The 22,264-nt window shown below is 40.6% G+C and overlaps 2 protein-coding genes and 1 pseudogene across 3 annotated transcripts in view; 1 reads left to right on the top strand and 2 right to left on the bottom strand.

Moving 5' to 3' along the window:
* The window catches only part of LOC144649254 (uncharacterized), a 91,603-nt gene that overhangs the window by 34,989 nt on the left and 34,350 nt on the right, over positions 1 to 22,264 (bottom strand). The gene's annotated exons all lie outside the window — the stretch shown is intronic.
* Positions 3,821 to 22,264, bottom strand: part of LOC144649248 (uncharacterized) — a 78,709-nt gene continuing 60,265 nt past the window's right edge. The window contains exons 4-6 of the mRNA XM_078508705.1: positions 18,796 to 19,202; positions 16,684 to 16,908; positions 3,821 to 6,831 (exon numbers count right to left, since the gene is read on the bottom strand). Coding sequence (XP_078364831.1) covers positions 6,718 to 6,831; positions 16,684 to 16,908; positions 18,796 to 19,202 — 746 coding nt within the window. The 3' untranslated portion in view covers positions 3,821 to 6,717. The remainder of the gene's footprint in view (positions 6,832 to 16,683; positions 16,909 to 18,795; positions 19,203 to 22,264) is intronic.
* LOC144651370 (uncharacterized) lies at positions 12,080 to 13,142 on the top strand (annotated as a pseudogene).

Here is a 22,264-nt window from a genome sequence, read left to right as displayed (position 1 = left end):
TAATTTACATATTACCAAGGAAATAAAACGCGAAACACGGTGTACAGGTTTATGCAGGAATTTAAATAGAGACTGTGCCATAAGCTCTCGTTATAGTATTCCGAGAGGAGCCGAAGTGCTATAGCTAGCGGAAGTTGTATTTTACGCTTCTTGAGTTTTCTGTAGTTTCGCTTTCATTCGAATTCAAACTTGACTCCTACTAGACATACTAAAATGATCTTTAGAAGAAAAATAAACCTAACCTGGCTACACAAGAATATCAGAACTGAGAGCAAATGTAAACTGTTAAATTTGAAACTGCCTGAAGTATTAACTAAGCGGTTGAAGACTGGTTGAAAACGAATAGCATACCATTTCAGGCTATCCGGCTTTATATTGCGGGTCGATCGCCATTCATTAGTTATTTTCCGTGCCAAGTTTTTATTATTTTTACATAGGTAAGAAACTTTTAACCATTATTTACTGATATCTTGAGAAGTTTAACCCAGCCGTATTACATCAAGTCATTAGCCGATTGCAAAGGGAATGATGTCCGAAGAACAAAAGTTGTCATAAACGGCACACGGCGAGTCACTTTACAATGGTAGGAAGCAAGATGTGAAGTCCCCGGCGGTTGTTGAACAACTTTCAGTTTCTTATTCAACACAGATAATTTGTCGGTGTTGGCGAGTGTTTCAGCAAAAACGCTTCGGTCTGCGTTTTCCCTTTGTCGACTCGGTATGACTAATACACCGCAATTGATCAAATGTATTTCTCTTTCTTTAATTTTAACCCTCCTGTTAGAAATGTCATCTCTCCTTCTCAGCTACTTAACCTTCTCTCATTTAAGACAATATTACGTGTACTATATAATAAAACCGAACATTAAAGTATATTTGTAGCGACGAAGATTAGTGCAGGTCTCATAAAAAACAGTTTTTTTTAAAATGTTTCCCAGAAATTCGATCGTAATTTCCATTTTTTGCATGAATACAACCAACATGCATCAAAAGAAATTTCAGTGTTCGAGTTTGTATTTGTAGTACTTTTATTAATAAAATGCCTAGGAACTAAAACACGGTGTATACCTTCAGCATAGTAACTTCTAACTTGACATCATGAAATTGAAATCAGAAGAGATCTTGTTACAATTCCGAGCGGAGAGTGCTTGCAGAAACGCTTCTTAAGTTTTCAGTAGTTTCGCTTTGAAATCGGAATTAAACTTGACTCTTTTTTTATACTACACTTACCAAAACGATCTTTTACAGAAAATCAACATATTCTGGCTATACAAGAAGTTCTGAACGAAAAATATGAACTGTTCATGATCAATTTGCAACTGCCTAAGTATCAACCACGGTTGAAGCGGAATATCTTTACAGTATATTTGGATCGATCTTTATTCATTGGTCGTTTTTCCGTGCCAAGTTGTGTAATTGTTCTTCTTTTGGTAAAAGACTTGAAACATTCAATATATTTTTACAATTTCAAAGCAGTTCTTACTTATACCTTGAGCAGTTTAAGCCAGCGTATTACATCAAGTCATCGAACATAGCCGAACAAGCTAGTGTCGGTAACTGTGGGAGTGTTAGAAGAACCGAACCACCCAGTACTGAAAGCTTACGAAATGGTCGTAAAAGCACACAGCAAGTCACTGTACATTGTTAGGAAGAAATTACCTTTTATATCTGCAGATGTGAAGAATTAGGCGGTTGTTGAACAACTTTGAGAGCTTCTAATCCAACGCAGGTAATTTGTATTGGCGAGTGCCTCAGCAAAAACGCTTCGGTAGGCGTTTTCGCTTCTGTCGACTCGTACGGGTATGCTAATACATGGCCGGCACGTGATCAAATGTAATTTACTGATTGGACAATCAGTTTCTTCCCTGACAGCTTGTGAGGTTTTCCACGAATCAGCTGCAGAGATCAATAAATTTTCCCTTTCGCAAACAATTAAATTATGTTTATTAAAGACGCCATTTATTTAAACGCTTTAAAGAACCGGTTCACTTACCTTACTGTCACTTAGCATACCGTCGCCTTGTTTACAACCAGACTGACATATGTCGGCAATCAAAAGAATTTATCGACAGGGTAAAGAAAATCCAATTTTTTCAGTTTGTGCTACAAAAAGGCATAAAAACGACTTTTATGGACAGTTTTTTTGGTTACTTAAAAGTAACCAATATAAACCACAATCGCATTAATTCTTTTCCCGCTGTCACCTGAAAGAAACCAACAGATCTTTCTTTCTTTGTTAACTGAATATGTAGTTTCAACCCACGTCTGATTTTAGGGCGTATCATATCATCTATCTGATCGCGCCATGTCGTTCTGGAAATCTGAGTCAGAGACCACCTATGCCATAGTATCGCGGGACTTCGATTTTAAGTGGGAATCTGACTCATTTTCACATTCGGCAGTTGTATTGTTGAATTTCACTCGTGAGCAGAATCGTTTCGTTGTTTGAGTTAAAAGAATTTCTCAAATAGAAACCACTCTAGATATCGATTCTGTAGAACTTCGCGTCGTCGGAGGGCACCTATTCAATAATTATTCAAAAGAAAACAAACACAGTACATTCAACAAACAAGACTGCAAGGCTGTTCAGACTACGTGAAAATTAGACATCTAGTCGAGACACCAACACGACTAGAACCGATACAGCAGGATTTCAACCGCGGACAGCTGTTTCGTCCTTATTGGGACTCATCAGCGCGGTATAACACATGGTAACACATGGTAACACATGGTATGGTATAACACGTTATATTTTACTAGTCTCCTGTTATATTAGGGCTCTACTGTGCAGTATGTGCTTGATGAAGCTGAAAACCAAGACACATTACTGAAGAGCTCACAGGCATAACTACTACTTGATGCCCACGGGGTAAGAAGATTTTGTATCCAATGGAACAGCTGCCACTCAATCATCGTTCTCGGTCGCCAACGGTAACGATGAAGGGGACTACACAGAAGCGGTGGAACGTTTTCAAACGTGTGTGTGTGTGTGTGTGTGTGGGGGGGGGGCATCGTACTTCTAGCCAAGCATATCCCCCGAGTCCCTCTACTCAAATTTCCCAAAAGTATTTTTAATAGTTTCCGGTGTGTCCGTAATCGTTTTTTGACAATGCATAGTAACTAGGCAGTTCAGATGAACCTGCTACTTGGTACTTTTTGGGTTGTTCTTTAGACATCGAAGGGCAGCAAAAAAACGCTCTGGAGTCGCCGATGCCTATCAAACACAATCTTAACAGACTGCGAACCTCTCCTAGTAGCGGGGTGGGAAAGGAGTTTCAATTCGTTAAAGGTTCTACACCATATTATCACGCCAAGCCCGATCCCGATAAAACAATTTGTGTCTTGACAAACCGGTTTTATGCTGCACTTGCGATACTGAAATGTGAGGTGGGGGCGAATTTTTGTTAGGGGTGGAGTTTAGAGAAATTTTAGAGCTCCCTGCCCCCCCCCCCCCACCTCTGCCCCCCTGCTCCACCGCCTATGCTGTATTCGCAAGCTATATTGGAAACGAAAAGAGGGTGGCAGTATCGATTGCGTTCAAGCGTATGCATTCTAAATGTTTTTCTGCGTTTGATTTCTAAATAAACTCCTGATTTCTCAACCAGACTTAATTCGCAGAGATAACCGGAACATTTAATTTTTAATAATAAATCAAGGAAATATTTATCCAGAATATCTTTTCGTTTGCGCGTGCGACGTGCGACGTCCCAGAGCCCGCGTCTTCTAGACCGGTGGTTGGGAAACGATGGTCTTGGGGGACGTGGGCTCTTGGAACGAGATTGCTGATCGATAAAAGCGCAGAAAGATAAGACATTTAAACATTTATGCTCAACTGAACATCTTTTATTTAAGATAAGCATTTTTCTAAGAATCTAAAAGCAGTAAAACTGGCCTTTATATATTGCCAGAAGGAGGTTACAAATTTCTTATATAAACGCTTAACATACAAATACAATAAAAACTGTTCCCTTATATATCTACATTCTGAAGATTTTTTTACTCCTTACACTCAGGCTATCAGTATACTTAGCCTTTCAGTACACCACATACTCTATAACTACTCCTTAACAATTTTACGTGCATAACCAAGAATTCTCCAACTCTTTTGGTGCTGAGATGGAAATATCAATTCTCCTTACTGATAGACATATATGTTTCTTGTAAAGTTGGTTATGAGAATTTGCTGGTTCATCAGGACTATGTTCTTCCTTCTTTTGTTATTCTCATGCCATCACTGTCTGTTTGACAATGTGTCGATACACGGTAAGGAGAAATAAGATACTGATTTCACTGGGCACTAAAAGGGTTGAATCGTTAAGATACATTCTTAAACGTGTCATTATGTAAAGGATATCTCGTAGTATATTATTACCTTACTGGTATGAATAAAAAGAAACTACTTCAATCCTATTTCCTACAAAAAGCAAAATAACCGATATTGATAACAAGAAACTCTAAAACCCTGTGCCTGATGACAGTTTCAGGACAAAGAGAATAAAGGGAGAATATTCAGATAATGGTATAAGCTACACCATCATCAGTAATCAGCATAAAAATTGAAAATTACGTGAAATTAGAGGTCGTTAAATTGGTTATCCAACTAAATGTTATCCATCAATTAAATGTTGTTAAAGGTGTTTGAACCGACCTTTACGCTACCGTGAGTAAATGTGATTTAACGTTCGTGTAAAGGAGTATTTTTATCCGCCTTTAAACTTAAGTGTAAGGCTGGCATAAAGGTCAGCTTTAAAAAAATGTTAAGGTAGCGTAAGGCTTACGCCAGCTTTACTTGAGCTTTACACCACAGTAAAGTTATGTTTTCATGCTGTGTAATAACAACTTAGTAGAAAGTTAAAGAATTTGATCAACTACAGGGAAACTTTCTTAGGTCCATCATTTTTTGCAAAAGTAAAAACTTGCATTTCGCTCCCAAAAGGTGTGATATGTGGGCGGTACACTACATTAGACTAACTACCCATTATGCGCACTGAACTTCTAGTTTAATTCTGGAAATTGAAAGTTGGCAGAGGCAAAACGAAAACGACACGTATTTTTTTTAGACAAAGTCATTTTTCAACCACTCACAAGCTACCTTCGGTAAACATGCAACCGTTGTTTATCAGCTCCCTAATTACCCATTGCATGACCTTTTCATATTTGTAAATTAAAGAGATAAGAATATTTTTGACAAAACAAAAGCACAACAAACTCCCAAATAGAGCGTTTTCACTCACGTGGCAAGCGGCCATATTGGATTACTGAAACAAAAGACAATGTTTGCATAAAAATAGAGTTCATTCCTTGGAGGATTAGTTTGGTACACCGATATGGCTGCCTTTTCTTCGTTTTGAAACACCAACATGGCTGTCGTGACGTCATATGAAAACGCTCTATAACGGTTTCATTATTTGAGATGTACGTAATAATTAAAGGGGCTTTTGTGTCTATAAAGATGCGAAAGCTTTCGGTATTAAGTCATTTATCCTTGACTTATTTCCTTAAAATATAACTCAACCTGTCACTTATGCATTGGCTTTCATTAATTAGGTCGCTGTAATTACGATAAATTAACAACAATTCGTTGCAAAATTGTTTCTTGGCAGCCCATCTTCTTAACACCAAGCATACACCAGTGACAGAGCCCGCAGCCCCCATGAGAAGGGCTATGATGAAAAGCGAAAAAGTATAAGTTAGAGTGCAGCCCAGTAACTGTAACTGAAGGTAACAAAAAATTATTTTTTGTTACTGGCATAACTGAAAGGTCATGCTTACAACAAGCATAAAAAACTGCTTATTGAAAATTAATGCGACTTTCCTGAGTCATTTTTAAATGTACCACTTCAAAAAAAAGTTTTATTCTAGTCTCCTAAACTGGCTTACCCGTAAATATTCTGCCAATAATTAAAGTTGGTATCTGATATCTCAGTATAGAGTTTAAGTCTGCATTACAGGTACCGTGCATGGAAAAACCAACCTATTTATTTTACTTTAACTAAAATAAGAGAGGACTGTTTGTTCTGCTGCAATTCAATGTTTACTACTCAAATGGACATTTTGCAGCTCATTACAAAGAGAGATTTGCAGTCCGATTAGGTAATATTTCCCCCCGTATTACCTATCGCTTGTAAACTTGAAAACGTCTGATTTCACTAGAAGTCATTGATATTCTAGTTCTCATGGTAATATAAATCATGGCGTCTTCCTAAGGTAGCCATGTATCAGTAAATCGACTATTTAAGTTAACTGAGGACTAACGAAAACTATGCCAAACACCGTATTTTCTCGATCAACGCCGGGGGAGTTTATCTAAGCTCGATCGACCTCTAATTCTATTCAAACATTTCTCGCGTTGAACTAATATAAAACATTGAAAAACAAAAACACAGCGCTTCTAAACAGTAATAACCAAAAATAACACGTTGTGGAGAATTTGTCACTCTGTGGAGTATAGAATACGTTATATATGAGGACATTTTTAGTTAACTTAGTCTGTTCTCCTAATCGAGAAATTATGGTGAGCTTATGGAGTCTATGGAGGCTCGGTGGTCTAATACAAAACGAGTTGCAGACTCCAGGATCAAATAGTCCAGGTTCGAGTCTCGGCCGGGGTCATATCGTTGTTTTTATGGCAAGATGATAAGTCCCATAGTGCCTTTATCCACCTAGGTGTATAAATGGGTACTCGCGAATTTAATGCTGGGGGTAACCCAGAGTTGGACTAGCATACCACACAGGAGGAGTTAGTCCAGCCCCTGTACTCTCCTCTCCACGCCTGTATAGGGGCTGGACCCAGGCGCAAGGAACAAGAGATAAACACCGACCTGATGGGCCACTAGGATCGAACGCAGACTATGTAAGTTGACCATAACAAAAAGATAAACTGCATTTTTCTAAGCTGTTTGTAGCGACACCATGTGTCATGCGATGCTCAACATGTTTTCTTTTTCTCATTATCGAATTCATTTTATCAGTCAACAGAGTCAAAACAAGTCATGCAGGTCATGCAAATGCTAGCAAAGAAAGTGAAAAAAGAACATGAAAGAAAAGTAAGGAGTAAAAAAATGAGGTTCATTAAAAATGAGAATGAAGTTCATTACTAGAAATTTAATTTAATTTTTTTCCCGTTTTCAGACTCCTGTTCGCTGGAGAAGTTTCCTTGAAGATTTCAAGTCGTTTGTGGTCAGGATTTGGTAAAGTATAATTACGTCCTGATTTCTTGTACAAATTTCTACTGGTGACCCTCCCAAGGACACATGCTCGGCGTCTCTTGCCGTAACTTGGGGTAAGCCAGTCTTTCGGGTTCGTTGAACCCTTTTTCGCCTTTCTTCCGTGCGGTTGGGCTCCATTGCCCATCCGGCTTTTTGCCTTTTGCACTCTCGGTTGGGTTGCTGTTACCCAGCTTTTTGTTGATTCTGTGTGTTTTTGCTGGCTGCTTTTTGCGGCAAGCTTTTTACGGTCTGCTTTTTAGACCGTTTTTTCCCTCGTGTTTTTCGGGAGGTTTTTTGGCCTTCTTTTTTCGCTTTTTGCGGTCACTTTCGGGACCGATTTTTGCTTGTGTGTTTTTTGCCGGTCTTTTTGGCCGCTTTTTTGGCGTGTTTTTGCGGTCACTTTCGGGGACGGTTTTTGCTTGTGTGTTTTTTGGCTGGTCTTTTTGACCGCTTTCTTGGGCCTTTGGTCGTTTTTCCTTCTTTTTTCTATTTGCTTGCTTTTTTCTCTCTCAATTGTTAGTTAAGAATTGTTTGAGTGAAATAAATAAGGAAATTACCTTAGTAATAACTAATTGAAGAAAATTAATTGTAGAGAAATAACTAGTGAAAATTGCTTTAATAAACGTTTAATTGTATTGAAGGAATATTACTTTAAAAGAAAATTAATTAAGTGTATTTAGTTTGAAATATTTAGTGAAGTATTGCCTTAGGAAACAAAATTACCTAAGGAGATATTATTTAAGAAAGAAAAATTAACTTAGTTCATTTAATTTGAATATTACCTAAGAAACAAATAACTAGCTTTAAGGTATTACTTAAGGAAGAAATCTAGTTTAAGTGTATCTAATTTGAAAAATAATTTGTTGTATTGTTTGAAAAACTATTTAAGGAAATATTATTTAGGAAAGAAAATAAATTTAGAAATATTTTGTGAATATTACCTAAGAAACAATAACTATTTAAGAAAGAAATCTAATTTAGTTTGAAACAAATAACTTGTTGTATTTAAGAAGGAAACCCTTAACATGCGACTTCCCAAGACCTTAAATGTCCAGATGGGCAGGAAATTGACCGATAAATCTAAAGACGAAATTATGCAGGAGGTTGTGAGGGTCTTTTCGCGCGGAGTTGTTGCGTGCCAAATTGGATATGATATCATTAGGGTTGCTTTTGATAACCCGGACAATTTTGAGGCTGCAAAGAGGAACTCCGGTGTTCATCTCTTTGGCATGTACTGTGCTGTTCTTGGCGGTGGACCTCCCTCCACCTTGGTTCACCTCTTTGATTACCCCTACGAGGAGGATCATGACGCCATTAAGGAGGTTTTTAGTGATTTTGGTGAAGTTAGAAACGTGAGGTGCCAGTCTTACGTTGGCAACCCCAATGTGTATACTGGTACCCGTCTTGTAAGCGTTGTCCTTTCGGAAACCTTACCTCGCTTTGTCACTATTAATGGTTATGCGTGTCGTATTTGGTACCGCGGGCAGCCGCTCGTTTGTAACTTGTGTGCCGTTCAAGGTCATAAATCTGCCAACTGCCCGAACAAAGACAAGTGTCGTAAGTGTGGGCAATCGGGGCACTTTGCCCGCCAGTGTAAAAACCCTTGGGGTTCTAATTCTGGTGCATCTGGTTCTGGTGATGCGGATGAAAATGATCCCCCAGAATTTAATGCGGAGCAGCGTGAGCGTGATAGGGCTGATAGAGCCGAGGGTTGGTTGACCATGTCTTCCCGATCTGCTGCGTCCGGGGGTTCTGTTGCATCCTCGGTCGCTGCTGGTGCTTCCGGTGTCAGCCTTTTCCCCGATGAGAATGACACTGTTCCCCGTGTTGTTGATGATGCTAGTATGCCTTCGGATGATGGTGTTTCTATGGCCGTGTCCCGTCAGCCTGGTTCCCAGGGAAATGCTGAGGGTGTTGCTTCTGTTCCCCCGTCTCGTGATGTTGTTTCCTCCGTTCAGGACTCTCCCCCCCGCTTTCTACTGCTGAGGAGGCGTACCACTTAACTTGTGGGCAGCGAGTCGACTCCACGGAGTCCTCTGGTGGTGTTTCTTTGGAGGGTGGTTCTGATCCTTCTAGCCAAAATAGTCAAAGTATTTTACGTCCGGAGATCGTTGAAATCGATAATGATAACGATATCGATAGCCTGGAGTCTTTGGAGTCTTCTGACATTGATCACGGTCCTAGGGACCCCCAAATTGGTTTGGAGTCTTCTGACATTGATCAGGGTCCTAGGGACCCTAGAATTGTTGAAAAATCGAGTGTTGTTGACAGGTTACTTCGAAGAAGGCCAGCCTCTCAAGCTGGTGTTAGCAAGTCTTCGCATAAGCCTGGTGTTCATGTGTCTTTGCCGGCTGTGGTGAATTCTAGGCCACCCGTCAGACGCAAGTAGTTTCTTTGTATTTATTTCATCCTGTTCTTACATTCAAGTTTTTGACTCTTAACGTGAACGGGTTACGTGACCCGAACAAGCGGATGTCTCTGTTGCAGTGGCTTAGCCACCTTAATGTTGATTTTGTTTTACTGCAAGAGACTCATGTCTCTACTTGCAGCGAGTGTGACTCCTGGTTTTCCCCCTATGGTTTCCTGACTGTGTCCTCCCCTGGAACCACCCGTTCTTGTGGGTCAGTCATCTTGTACAGGTCGGTGTTTACGATCTCGAGTTTTTCTTTTGATACCGATGGAAGGTTTGTTTTGGCCCATTTCAAACATAATGGTTTTTCCTTTGTCGTCGCTTGTGTTTACGCGCCGAACCGTAACCCCGAGAGGGATGTGTTTTATGATTTTTGTGCGTCTAAAATTGATCTCTCCGTTCCTACTTTAATTGGGGGTGACTTTAATGCTGTGTTTGATCGGGCTTTGGATCGGCGTGGTTCAAACGTGTCTGACATTTCTCGCGAGAGCTCCGTTGCTCTTGCGTCTTTTTTCAACAATTGTTGTGTTGCCGATGTGTGGCGCCATTTACATCCCTCATCTGTGGCCTTCACTTGGCTCAAGCCTGATGGTTCGCTTTCCTCGCGCATTGATCTTTTTGGTTGTCCGCTCACTTGGCTTCATTTAGTCGAGTCCTGTGACATCTTGTCTTGTCCTTACTCGGACCACTCGGCTGTTGTTCTTGAGTGTGTTATCCCGGATCCGATCCCCCGTGGGCCTGGTAGGTGGAAGCTCAATACTTCCATCCTTTCTGATGCCGACTTTGTTGACTCTGTTAAGACTTTCTGGTGCGGTTGGAAGCTCAGGAAGAACTCCTTTGACTCCCTCCTCTCTTGGTGGGATCGTGGCAAGGAGCGAATAAAGGGTATTGCTATTGATTTCTCGAAGAAGAGGGCCAAAAACCAAAATGTTTCCAGGTCTGTCCTTGTCGCTCTAGCTGACCATCTCAAATTGAAAATTGATTATGGAACTGTGTCCCTTCTGCCTATCTACCATAATGTGTTGTCTAAAATTGCTGACTTGGATCTTTCTGCCGCCCAGGGGGCCAAAGTTAGGTCCAGAGTTAAGTGGGCTGAGGAAGGAGAGTCCTCATCGAGATACTTTCTCAGGCTGGAAAAGAAGAGGGGTGCCCTGGACTGGATCGCGGCTATGAAGAACCCGGATGGTTCAACTGTTTCTGATTTGGATGGGATTTGTGACTCCTGGAGGACTTTCTATTCTTCTCTCTTTTCTGCTTGTGATACGGACTCCGAAATTCAAGCGGACCTTTTGTCGAAAGTAACATTGTCTTTGCCCGCTGATCAAGTGCCTGTCTGTGAGGGTCACCTTACGGTTAGTGAGGTCCGTGTTGCCCTTGGTGGCATGGCGAGAGGCAAGTCGCCTGGTTCGGACGGCCTGCCGATGGAGTTTTACGTCGTTTTTTGGGATATTCTTGGTTCTGACCTTGTTGAGGTCATGAATGCTTCCTTTGATGCTGGTCTTTTACCTTCCTCTCAGAGAGTTGCCTTAATATCACTCATCTTCAAGAAGGGAGATAGGCTTCTCCATAAAAACTGGCGGCCCATCAGCTTGTTAAACGTAGATTACAAATTGTGTGCCCGTGCGCTGGCTGGTCGCCTTTTAAAAGTGTTGCATTTGGTTATTCATCCCGATCAAACATGTGGTGTTCGGGGCCGTTACATTGGTGAAAATGTTGCCTTACTCCGTGACGTCGCTCATTATGCCAATGAATTTAATGTCCCGGCCGCAATTCTTGCCCTTGACCAGGAAAAGGCCTTTGACAGAGTCGACTGGGGTTTTCTCCTTTCTACACTTAGACACATGGGTTTTGGACCGTCTTTTGTTTCCTGGGTTCGGCTTTTGTACACTAATGTTCGTAGCGCTGTCCTCATTAATGGCTACACTAGTAGACCTTTCTGGCCGTCGCGTGGTGTGCGTCAGGGTTGCCCCTTGTCGCCTTTGCTTTATGTTGTTACCATGGAGGTGTTGGCTGCGAATTTGCGTGCGCATCCCTCCATTGTTGGTCTCAGGCTCCCTTGGGTGCCTGAGCCTCTTCCTGTGCTTTCTTTATATGCCGACGACACATCCGTCATTTCCTTGTCTGACGATGCCACTGGTGCGGTCTTCTCCACCTACGACCGTTTTGAGAAAGGCACTGGTTCGAAGTTGAATCTCTCCAAGTGTGAAGGTTTGTGGCTGGGGGCGTGGCGCGATCGCACCGATGCGCCCGTTGCCATTCAGTGGACTTCTGTTAAAATCAAGGTTTTGGGTGTCTTCATTGGCAATGGCCTCTTGGACGATTCCAATTGGCTTCCTCGTATTGAGGCGGTTGAAAAGTGTTTGAGCTCCTGGCGTTCGAGATCCCTTTCTTTTGGTGGTAAGGCTCTGGTTTCCAACGCTTTAGCTCTGTCCAGGGTGTGGTATGTGGCCTCCTTGGTCCACATGCCCCCCTGGGCCCAGTCTGAGCTTGCTTCGCTTGTCTTCAAGTTTTTTCTGGAGTGGAAAGAGGGATTTGGTCGCCCGGAATGTGGTCATCCATGCCAGGGAGAATGGTGGCTTTTCTGTTGTCTCTACCGGTTTTAAAGTGCAGTCTCTCTTGGTCCAATGGATCAAGCGTTTTGCGTCCTCCCCAAGTGGTTGGGTTGGCCTGATGTCTTTTTGGTTTTATTCCCATTTTAATGCCTCGCCTATGCAGGTTTTTTCAGACCCGTTTAGTTTTGACCCGGATGTTTTGCCCCCCTTTTACGCGGCCTTGTTGAAAGCTTGGCGCGCGCTTGACGGCTCTGGATCTCCGAATGGTCTTGTCATTGCATCTTCTTCTGCTAGTCCTGTTCCTGTCAATGTTATCACCTGCAAGCAATGTTACCAGCTCCTTCTGTCTTTCAACCCGTGCACTCCGCATTGTGTTGTCAAATTTCGCCCGTTTTTTCCTAACATTGACTGGCTTTCCACCTGGAGCTCCCTTTTTTTCTTGCCTCTTGATAGGCAAGTCATTGATCTTAGTTGGAAGATTGCTCACGGGGTCCTGTACACCGCCGAGCGTTTAGTTTCCTTCTGCTATGACTTTCCCCTGGCTTGTTTTTGTGGTCATCACACTGAGAGTCTTAGGCACCTTTTCTTTGACTGCCCGCTTGCCCAGAGTGGCATCTCTTGGATCCAGTCACTTTTAACACGAGCGTCTCCTCTGGCTCCGTCCATTGAGGTGCTTCATGTGCTCTTTGGTTTTAGCAGAGACGAATTCCGCTGCGTGCCCAAGGTCTTTGCTTATCTTTTAAATGTCTGTAAGTTTCTCATTTGGTGTCAGCGGAATGATTTCCGCTTTCGCTCGGAGCGACCGGGCGCCCTCCGGCTCCTGGCATGTTTGAAGTCTAGAGTCCGTTTTTATCTTCCCTTGCTCTTCAAGCGTTTCATCTCTGAGCGTCGTCGCCGTTATTTCAATCGCCAATGGGGTGCGAACGGTGCCGTTGGAACTGTTTCAGATGGGGTTTTTTCCCTCGCCTTTTAGTCTCTTTGTCTTTTTAGTTTTTACTCACACGTTTTAATTGGTTGAATAATTGGTTTTAAATTGGTTGGTTCGCGCGGTCGCCTTAATGTCTCTAAACATCTTCCAGGTTCTTTGTCACTTGCTTTCGGAAACTTTTTTCTTGCCTCTTTTTCAAGTTATTTAAGCTGTTTCTTCTGTTTTTCTTTTATTTGCTTATCAATTGGTGGGTGCTCGCGGTCGCCTTAATTGGGACGTTTAATTGGTTGGTCCTCGTGGACGTTGTCGGAAGATCAGTAGGGAAACCTGAACATCGTTGCATCCTGCATGGGAGACCTTTGGGACTTTCTTTTCAACATCTCCACGTCTCTAAACATCTTCCAGGTTCTTTGTCACTTGCATTCGGTTTTTTCCCTTTTGGACTCTTTTTCTTGCATCTTTTTCAAGCTATTCCTTCTGGTTGGTCCTCACAGTAGGGAAACCTGAACATCGTTGCATCCTGCATGGGAGACTTTTGGGACTTTCTTTTCAGCATCTCCATGTCTCTAAACATTTTCCTGGTTCTTTGTCACTTGCATTTGGTTTTTTCCCGTCTGGACACTTTTTTCTTGCATCTTTTTTTAAGTTATTCAAGCTATTTCTTCTGGTGGGGTCCTTATTTGGACGTTAATTGGTTGGTCTTAGCAGACGTAGTGAGATGATCAGTGCGGAAACCTAAATATGGTTGCATTCTGCATTGGAAAAGTTTGTAACTTTTCTAGTCAAATTACGAAATTGAAATTGTTTGTTACTTTTTTAGCCAAATTACGAAATTGATACTTTTTAACCCAGTTTTCCTTTTTCTTTGTCTTTTGAAATTGTTTTGTTACTCTTTTAGCCAAATTACGAAATTGATATTTTTAACCCAATTTTTCTTTCTTTTTGTCTTTTGAAATTGTTTGTCGCATTTTTAGCCAAATTGGAATTGAGATTTTAACCGTGTTCTTTTTTCTCTTTTGTCTTTTGTATTGCCTTTCCTCTCGCGTCTTTTATCCAGTCTTTTTATCCTGTAGGTGGGGCGGGGTTCGACTCCCTGGCGAAGTTGGCGGGCCGGCCTCGTATGAGGGTGCCCTCTCACCTTTGGCGGTTCATTCCCGTATGTTTCTGTTGTTTTCTTTTCTGTAGTGAATGGAAGGGGGTCCATTGCACTACGGCCCTCGAACCGCCTCAAATACAAAAAAACAAAGCAAGCCCTACAATAGGGGCTGTAGAAGCCACAAATGTAATAATTGACCACAAATGTAAAAACCCCTCAAATGTAATAAGGGTTTGACCACAAATGTAATAACGCTCTCAAGTGTAATAAGGGTTTGACCACAAATGTCATAATGCACTCGAATGTCGTAAGGGTTTGACCACAAATGTAATAACGCCCTCAAATGTAATAAGAATTCGACCACAAATGTAATAACAACTTATCACACAGTGGTGCGATGATATGAAATTAAAAATTGAGTGGTTAAAACAATATATTACAGATGATAGCATGGGTAAAATATTGTTTTTAACACGAATAAATATGATTCATATCTTCAATCGGCCGTGTAATTTCCTTTTTATTTTACAGACAAAAAACAATTAGAAAGCACAGACTTTATGAGAATTGTGGTCAAACCCTTATTACATTTGAGGGCGTTATTACATTTGTGGTCAGTTATACACAACCCGGAGCTACAATCAATGTTGTATTAAAAAAACAAACAAACAAAAAAGCAGGTATCCCCGGATTCACCGACAACCAAAATCATTCTGGAAACAAAACACCATTTCTTTTTTAATAGCTCTTGTTGAGGTATTTAACAAATCGACCACATTCTTCAATGGTCTTGAGTCTTGAACATTTTATGACGTCATTTCTATGGTCTACGCGCGATCGTGTTCTATCAGCCATTATAGTTCACCACTAAGTTCTCTTCGATCGGATTCTGATTGGTATAAATGAATCGAGACACTATCATCCCATAGCTAGTGCCCGTCCAAGGAAAATTCCCGGATGGATGTAGTTCTCGTCCATGAAATATTTTGTAAACAAGTAGGCCTACAGACAAAAAATCAAATGAAAAATATTTGATTCATGAGTATTTAGTGGCTTGTCTGGTTTTGTTTCGTTTGGTATATTTCAAGATATATAATTCAATATATATAGATAATTCAAGATGGTCGTTTTTGATTGGACGCGCGCAAGAAATTTTTGGTGAACAATAAAGACAATAGAGTGTTTTTGTCTCGGAATTATTGGTCTGATACTTGCCCCATGTAAATTTGATGTTCTTAAAACTAACATATAAGCCCCCTAAGCTTCGCTTATCGGGCTAATATTTGTTTTTAAAACATCGGATTTCTTAGGGGCAATCATCAGCCGATAGTTCCTCGACAGAAACGCTCCATTGTTTAAATAGAAAACATTGGGAGAAGCAATGAGATTTATCGATTGGCGATTTCTAATAGAACACGACCGAGTTTCTACTAAAGGCATGTAGACCATGGAAAACGTGCGCGTGGCGCAGCTCGTAAGCGCTCGTAATTAGCGCTCGTAAGATCAAGTTTTTTTCACTTGAAGCCGAAGAATGTGTATGAAATTTTGTCATAAATTACCAACTAACTTTTCACAACTCGTCGGATTCTGGTTTTTGGTAAGTCGCGACAATTTCTCACGTTTTCCGCAAAGGACGTACGCCCTAATCTTCTAACATCGATTTTTCTAAACCTTTAACTACTGTGAGATTATTAGTTGCTCATACGATACCCAAAAGGCCACGTTAAATCTAAAAAATCGGGCATCGTTACTGAATATGGCTGTCGTTACTGTTTGTCCAAAAATATGGCAAATAAATCCCTGAAATGCAATTTTCTCTGCCAAATATTGTTTATATGAATCTATCAATCAATCTACTTCCCATATTTGTGGTTTGTTCATTTTTTTTTAATCTGTCAAAAATTAGAAGAGGAAGTTGTTCATCAAAAAAATGTGAGGTCCAACCATTTAAGTGAATAACTGGGAGCGAAGCTATCAGCCTTATCATAGCTTCTTGAGCTCACGTGCTTGATGCATGTACGTGTGCAGTAAAACTGTGCATAAACAATTAGCGCGAACGGCCTTAAGTTGCATTACAAGCTACGCCATTTTCACGGTTTATAATCTCATCGACTATAACATTCGACCAATGAGCGCGCGAGAATTCAGATCACTTAGTTGTTGTATAAAAAAACTCAAAGCTATAAGAACTAATACAACTTATAAGAACTTATTTACTTAAGTTATAAGAGTCTATGGTAATTTTTTTTTATTAAGAAGATGACCATAAATTGTTCGCTAATAATAAGACGTTCGTTTAATAACATTATCTTAGCGAATCAACTGATATAGGGTAGTAGTATCGATCCATCAAAGTGCAAGTTTTGTAAATTGTACCAATCACCCTTAAACCTCAAAGAAACAAAGGCAAAAAATCACCACAACAGCGTGCCTGGGGGTATAGAAAGTCAACCTGGAGATGCTATTGAAGAGACGACAAAAGTTACTCACCTCCGGCACCAACCATGCCAACGTAGAATCTTTGAGTATCAGCAGCTTTTCCTGCCTAGCCGCATAATCGTCTACCTCCCATTTTAGCTCTTCCATCGCTTTCGCTGCCTGCTCCTGGTAGCCTGTGCATTTTTCTAAACCACCTTCAAAATCCAACATTTTCATTTCCAGGTCAATTCTTTCCGTTTCAGAGATTCTATATTGATTCTTGCGAGATTCTTGTATCTGTATGAAAGTTATACCAACGGGTTAAAAAGTGAAAAATCAAACGTAAACTTTATAATTAACAATTATTCCATGAGCGCGCGTTGGATATGGGATGGTAGATAGCCAACAAGGCGCGTAGCGCCGAGTTGGCTATTACGATCTCATATCCAACAAGCGCGAGTGGAATAATTGTTTTATTAAAAACGCCCAAAGAATTGCAATATTTGTGCTTCCCAGCTGTTTTCGTTGACGCGTGTCGGCTACCATATTTGTGGTCAATGGGCTCATATACATTTGCCTGTCAACCAATGAAAACGCATATATTGCAATACACCATTGCTAGTTTTTAATAAACTATCATATTTCTTTAAGGATATTTTAAATACCTAAACATTAATTAACATTGAACCAAATAACCTTTTCCTTTTAAGTAAAAATTTTCACGGATGTAGCAATGGTTAATGTTGGAGAAATAAAATATGTTATATCTGAGTGATTTCGCAGATGCCTGGCCGCTAGGTTTTCGCCCTTGCACAGTGCAAGCCAAACTAGCAGCCTTAACTTGAAGGGGGGAGGCCCTTGCCGCAAGGATGGGTCAGGGACCTTGGCCAGGGTCTGGACTATGCACTGGTGCCTGATTGGGGGAGTAGTTGTCAAAATCCCAGGTGAGGGGAAGCTGGCATTTTAAAGTGGTCGGGCCCAGCCAGTCGTGGGCCCTTTTGGGCCTGTTTGTGTTAAATTTGAATGCCTTGTGTTGATTGTGAATATTTTCAATGACACTGCTTGAGGGTTCCCTGTAGAGAGGGAGGCCTGCTGATGTGGCAGGTGTCAGCTAGCCAGGAGGGAGGGCAAGGGACTCGAAGCAGTCTGGAGTGTTTTAGGTCTTGGGTGGCCAGGTTCTTGCAAAATCGGTCAGATATATTAACCCTATTCAGACCAGGGGGGGGGGGGGGGTGGGGCTTTTGAGGCCCGCGCTGACTTTGAATTCTTATAACTTTTTTAAGATTTTACCAAACGCTGCCAAACTTGACTTTTTCAAAAATTTATCTGGCAATAATTTTGTATGGTTGGATGATGTGTTAGGAACTTGACATCACCATGGCAACGGTATTTTGACAGGTATCTTTCCCAAATTTGTAATTTTCGTGTTTCTATTAATAAAAATAAACTTTAATGGAATTCCGTTTATAAGCCCCCCCCCCCCCCGCTTATAAGCCCCCCCGGTTATAGGCCCATCTATCTCGAAACAAAAAAATACATCCGATTATAAGCCCCCCCGGATATAAGCCCCCCTCTACCGGATGACATTACTGAACAGGGCTAAATAGGGCTAAATTATGCGTTTTTAACTTAAAAAAGGTATTTCGATCAACACTCCCGTGGCTCTTTTCGAAACGGTTTTTTTCATTCTGCTTATAAGCCCTCCCGGATATAAGCCTCTCCGCTTATAAGCCCACCCAAAACCCCTTACGAAGTTGTATAAGCCCAGGGCTTATAACCGGAATTCTACGGTATACCAAAAGAAAGATTTTCGGACATACTATATATCCTGTAAGTTTCATTGTGATTGCTTGAATATTCTCGAAGTTACATGGGGGGCAACAGTCCCCCCCCCCCCTCCCGGTCAGAGAAGGTCGAAAAAAGCCCGGTCTGAATAGGGTTAAGTGTGAAATGTTTTAGCGTAGCATACCCTGATTGCATGAAATATCGCACTTGTCACTTGATTATTTCACTAAACACAGGAACCTTTAAACTTGTGTGTACAAAGAAAACTGATCAAATTTACGTTATGCCGTGAGAAAACATTCAAATTTATTCACAAGTTGGACACCATTCTCGTGTCTGTAACTCGATCTTCTCGTTATTTTTGTCTTGTTAGGCTTCATTACACATATGGCTACTTACCATTTCGCCAATCTCATTTATCAAATTGTCGACCTTCTCCAATTGCACTGCAATCTGTTCAACGTAGCCTTTAATCTCATAACCTTTGGGCTGTATCGATTCTGGAAACTTCTCGATCTCCATCTTTTTGACTACATGTTCCAAGCCAGCAGCGTCGGTTTTCTCTTTAAGGTAACCGCCGTACGCCAAAGCTTTGCACGTATCTCTTACGGCCCCCACACCCTGATTTTCATCACTTTCCATATCACAAATCTGATTAATAACTTCTAAGTGTTGTTCAATCTCGCACACTTTATTCAGTTTTTCTTCGAGTATTTTGGAAAGAATTTCATTTTTTTTCAGGAGCTCTTTTGTAGATTCCAAAATGCTTTCAAATGAGCCTTCCATGGTTTTTTTGGTATTCGCACCTGCAACAAAAATGGAAGATTAAAACTCTACAATTAAATGCCTGTCCACATTTTTTAAGTTAAACTCTTAAGGTGGCTCAATCGGATTTTTGAGTGACGATACCTTGTAGAGCGCTGCATAATTACGGTTTTTCTATTTGCAAAAAGTGTTTCGTTGACAACATGTTGAATAATAAAACAATTATCCTGCTCAATCTTGCGGAATATCGTCTGATTTTAGCCGACCTAGCCAAATTGTTAAATGTATGTTCTGCATAAATACACTAAACATGAAAAGAAGTTTTAGTGTTCGAGGGGGTATTCAAATAAATTTCTCTCATTTGTACACCAACACCAAGGACGTAACGAAACACGCTGTACAGCTCCATACAGGCAGTAAATAGAGACTGTACCATACGATCTCATTATAATGTTGCGAGCGTAGCGTCAGCTCGCTAGCAGAAACCGCATCTTGAGTTTTTAGTAGTTTCGCTTTTAATTAGAAATTAAACTTGACTCAGCTCTTATACTAGACTTGCCAAAGCCATTAGTACTGAGCGAAAACATAGCTTGTTCTATTCAAAACTGCCTGAAGTATCGACTACTGTTGCAGACGAATAGCATTCTCAGGCTATTCCCAATTGGAGTCAATAATAGCGGAGCTCCTAAGCGTAGCACCATACCCATGAAAGAAGGAATACTATCGAAATGAGTTTTCATGGTCAACATGGATAGCGGCATGGCGTACATACGGAGTCGCGCAACATGGCGGCCATAGTTTGATGGTAGAAAGAGTGAAGCAAAAATGCCGTATAAAGGCGGCCTTAAAAATTTAAAGAGGTTTGAATTAAGAGAAACCTGACGGCAGATGATGATGCTGGGATAATCAATTGAATCACCGTTCCTGAAAAAAATTTTCATCCTTCCTTTTTAGAAATATCGCCTCTCCTTCTGCGCTAAACCTAGTCGGTTTATTTCATTTAACAGACGATTACGAATATTATAGTAAGTATACTCGTATCAAAGCTAGATTCATGTCTCACGAAAAAGACTTAAGTAGTTCATGTTTTTCCTAATAATACTATTCTAAGTAATAATTCCCGTTTTTTGTATAAATACGCCCAACATCAAAAGAAGTTTCGAGTTTCTATTTGAATTACTGGCTTGTTTGTACAACACCAAAGAAGTTACTGGTGAAAGATAGTGTACAGATTTTGCAGGTATTGAAATAGAGACTGTGCCATAAAATCTCGTAATAGTATTGCTAGCAGAGAGTGTTGGCGCAAACGTTACGTTACTTGAGTCTTTAGGAGTTTCGCTTTACATTCGAAATTTAACTTGACTCTAATACTAGACTTACCAAAATGATCGATTCTCTTGAAGAAAAATCGATATATACTGACTATCAGTTACGAGCAGAAAATATAGCTTGTTAAATTTGAAACTGTCTGAAGTATTGACTACAGTTGAAACTGTATCGCATTTTCAGCCTACTAAATTTTGTTTTTCTGTGCCGAGTTTTCATTATTCTCGCCGATGATGGGTTCGAAACTTAAAATATTCAATACCTTTTTTACAATTTTAAGCCGGTATTTACTGATTCCTTAAGGAGTTTAACCTTTAGCGTGTTACTTATGGTCAACAAACATAGCCGATTGTATAAAATGAAATGTCGGAAGTACCGAACCACACAGTAAAGCTCCGTATAAGAAGATATTTTTTTCGAAATGCGTCATAAAAGCACATAGTGAGTCACTGTACAATGATAGCAAGCAATTACCTTTTTTATCCGACGGAGACTGATATGAAAACCCAGGCGGTTGTTTAACAAACGTTTAGAGCTTCTTATCCAACGCAGGTTTTGTGGCGATTTCAAGCGAAAACTGTAACGCTTCGGTGTAAATTTTCACTTTAGTCTACTCGCTACGCTCATACACGTCTCGTGATCAAATGCATTTTTCAGATTGGACAAACAATTTCTTTCTTTGCAGGTGCTGGCCATGGGGTTTCCACGAATCAGCTTTAGAGATCAATTTTCTAGGAAAGAATTAAAAAGCGCAGCATGAGTTCCATGAAATTGCAAGAAAATTCCTGAAACGGGAATATTGTGCTCCATTTGAAGTTTTCCCGGAGAACCCGCCATTTCGGTTGAACTGCGAAATCTGGATTAGTGGCTGTCTCTATCAAGATTGGGGTAATGTCACTAAATATCTGCCGTATGTCACAGGAAATTAAAGTGCAAAAAGAGTAAGGGGAATTTTAAAAATTTTCGTCAGTTTACAAAGCGTTAATTTTTGATTGCCGTTAATTTAGACCGGGGGGGGGGGGCGGGGGGAAGAAAGTCGGCACTTTTCTTTGAATACAAGCCGTTGCTAAGAAAGACGTCAAACCAAAGATTTGTTTTCTCAGAAAGATTTAAATATCAATTACTGCGTGCGTGTGAAATGCGAATAGTCGCGGTGTTTGCGTTTGATGTTTTACGCCGCTGATGAGATGTTTTTGGCACTTTCAGCCAGATTTCTCACCTCATGTCTCACGTCACTGAGAATGTTTTGGCGACGTGGAATAACAAGCGAAAAATTTGTCACGGTTGAAATTTAACAACCAAAAAATGGGAAATAATTTCAGAACCATTGGAGTTATGTTTAATTGGTATAATTCACAAGCCTTACTTTTGCCAGACTGGTCACCGTTATCACTGTTTTTTGTTTTGATGTCTGGAAGACTTCAAAGGAGCAATCAAAATGCAAATAGCTATTGTGTTTTGTGCACGGTCAAGACCAAATCATGCGAACTAAACAATGAACTTTGTCAAGCTATTCACTACGCCCTTAGCAACCATTCGATAGCTACTGTACATGTGCAGTCTCGGTTGCCCGGCACCGCTATGATTACTTTTTGAGTTGTGTAACAAAGGAAGTTTCTTCCCCCACTGATTTGGACGCGTCAAGTGCAGTATTCGCCTGCTGAGCTCATTTTCATCCTTCGTTCTAGAAATTTCCTCTCTCCTTCTGAGCCAAATTAAGCTGATTTCATTTAACAGACGATTACAAATATTATAGTAGGTATATTCATATCAAAGA

This window comes from Oculina patagonica, chromosome 4 (assembly GCF_052425735.1).
Source record: "Oculina patagonica isolate OP01 chromosome 4, crgOcupat, whole genome shotgun sequence".
NCBI lineage: Eukaryota > Metazoa > Cnidaria > Anthozoa > Scleractinia > Oculinidae > Oculina > Oculina patagonica.
Note: the sequence above shows the minus strand (reverse complement) of the source record. Positions and strands in the feature narration are given on the sequence as shown.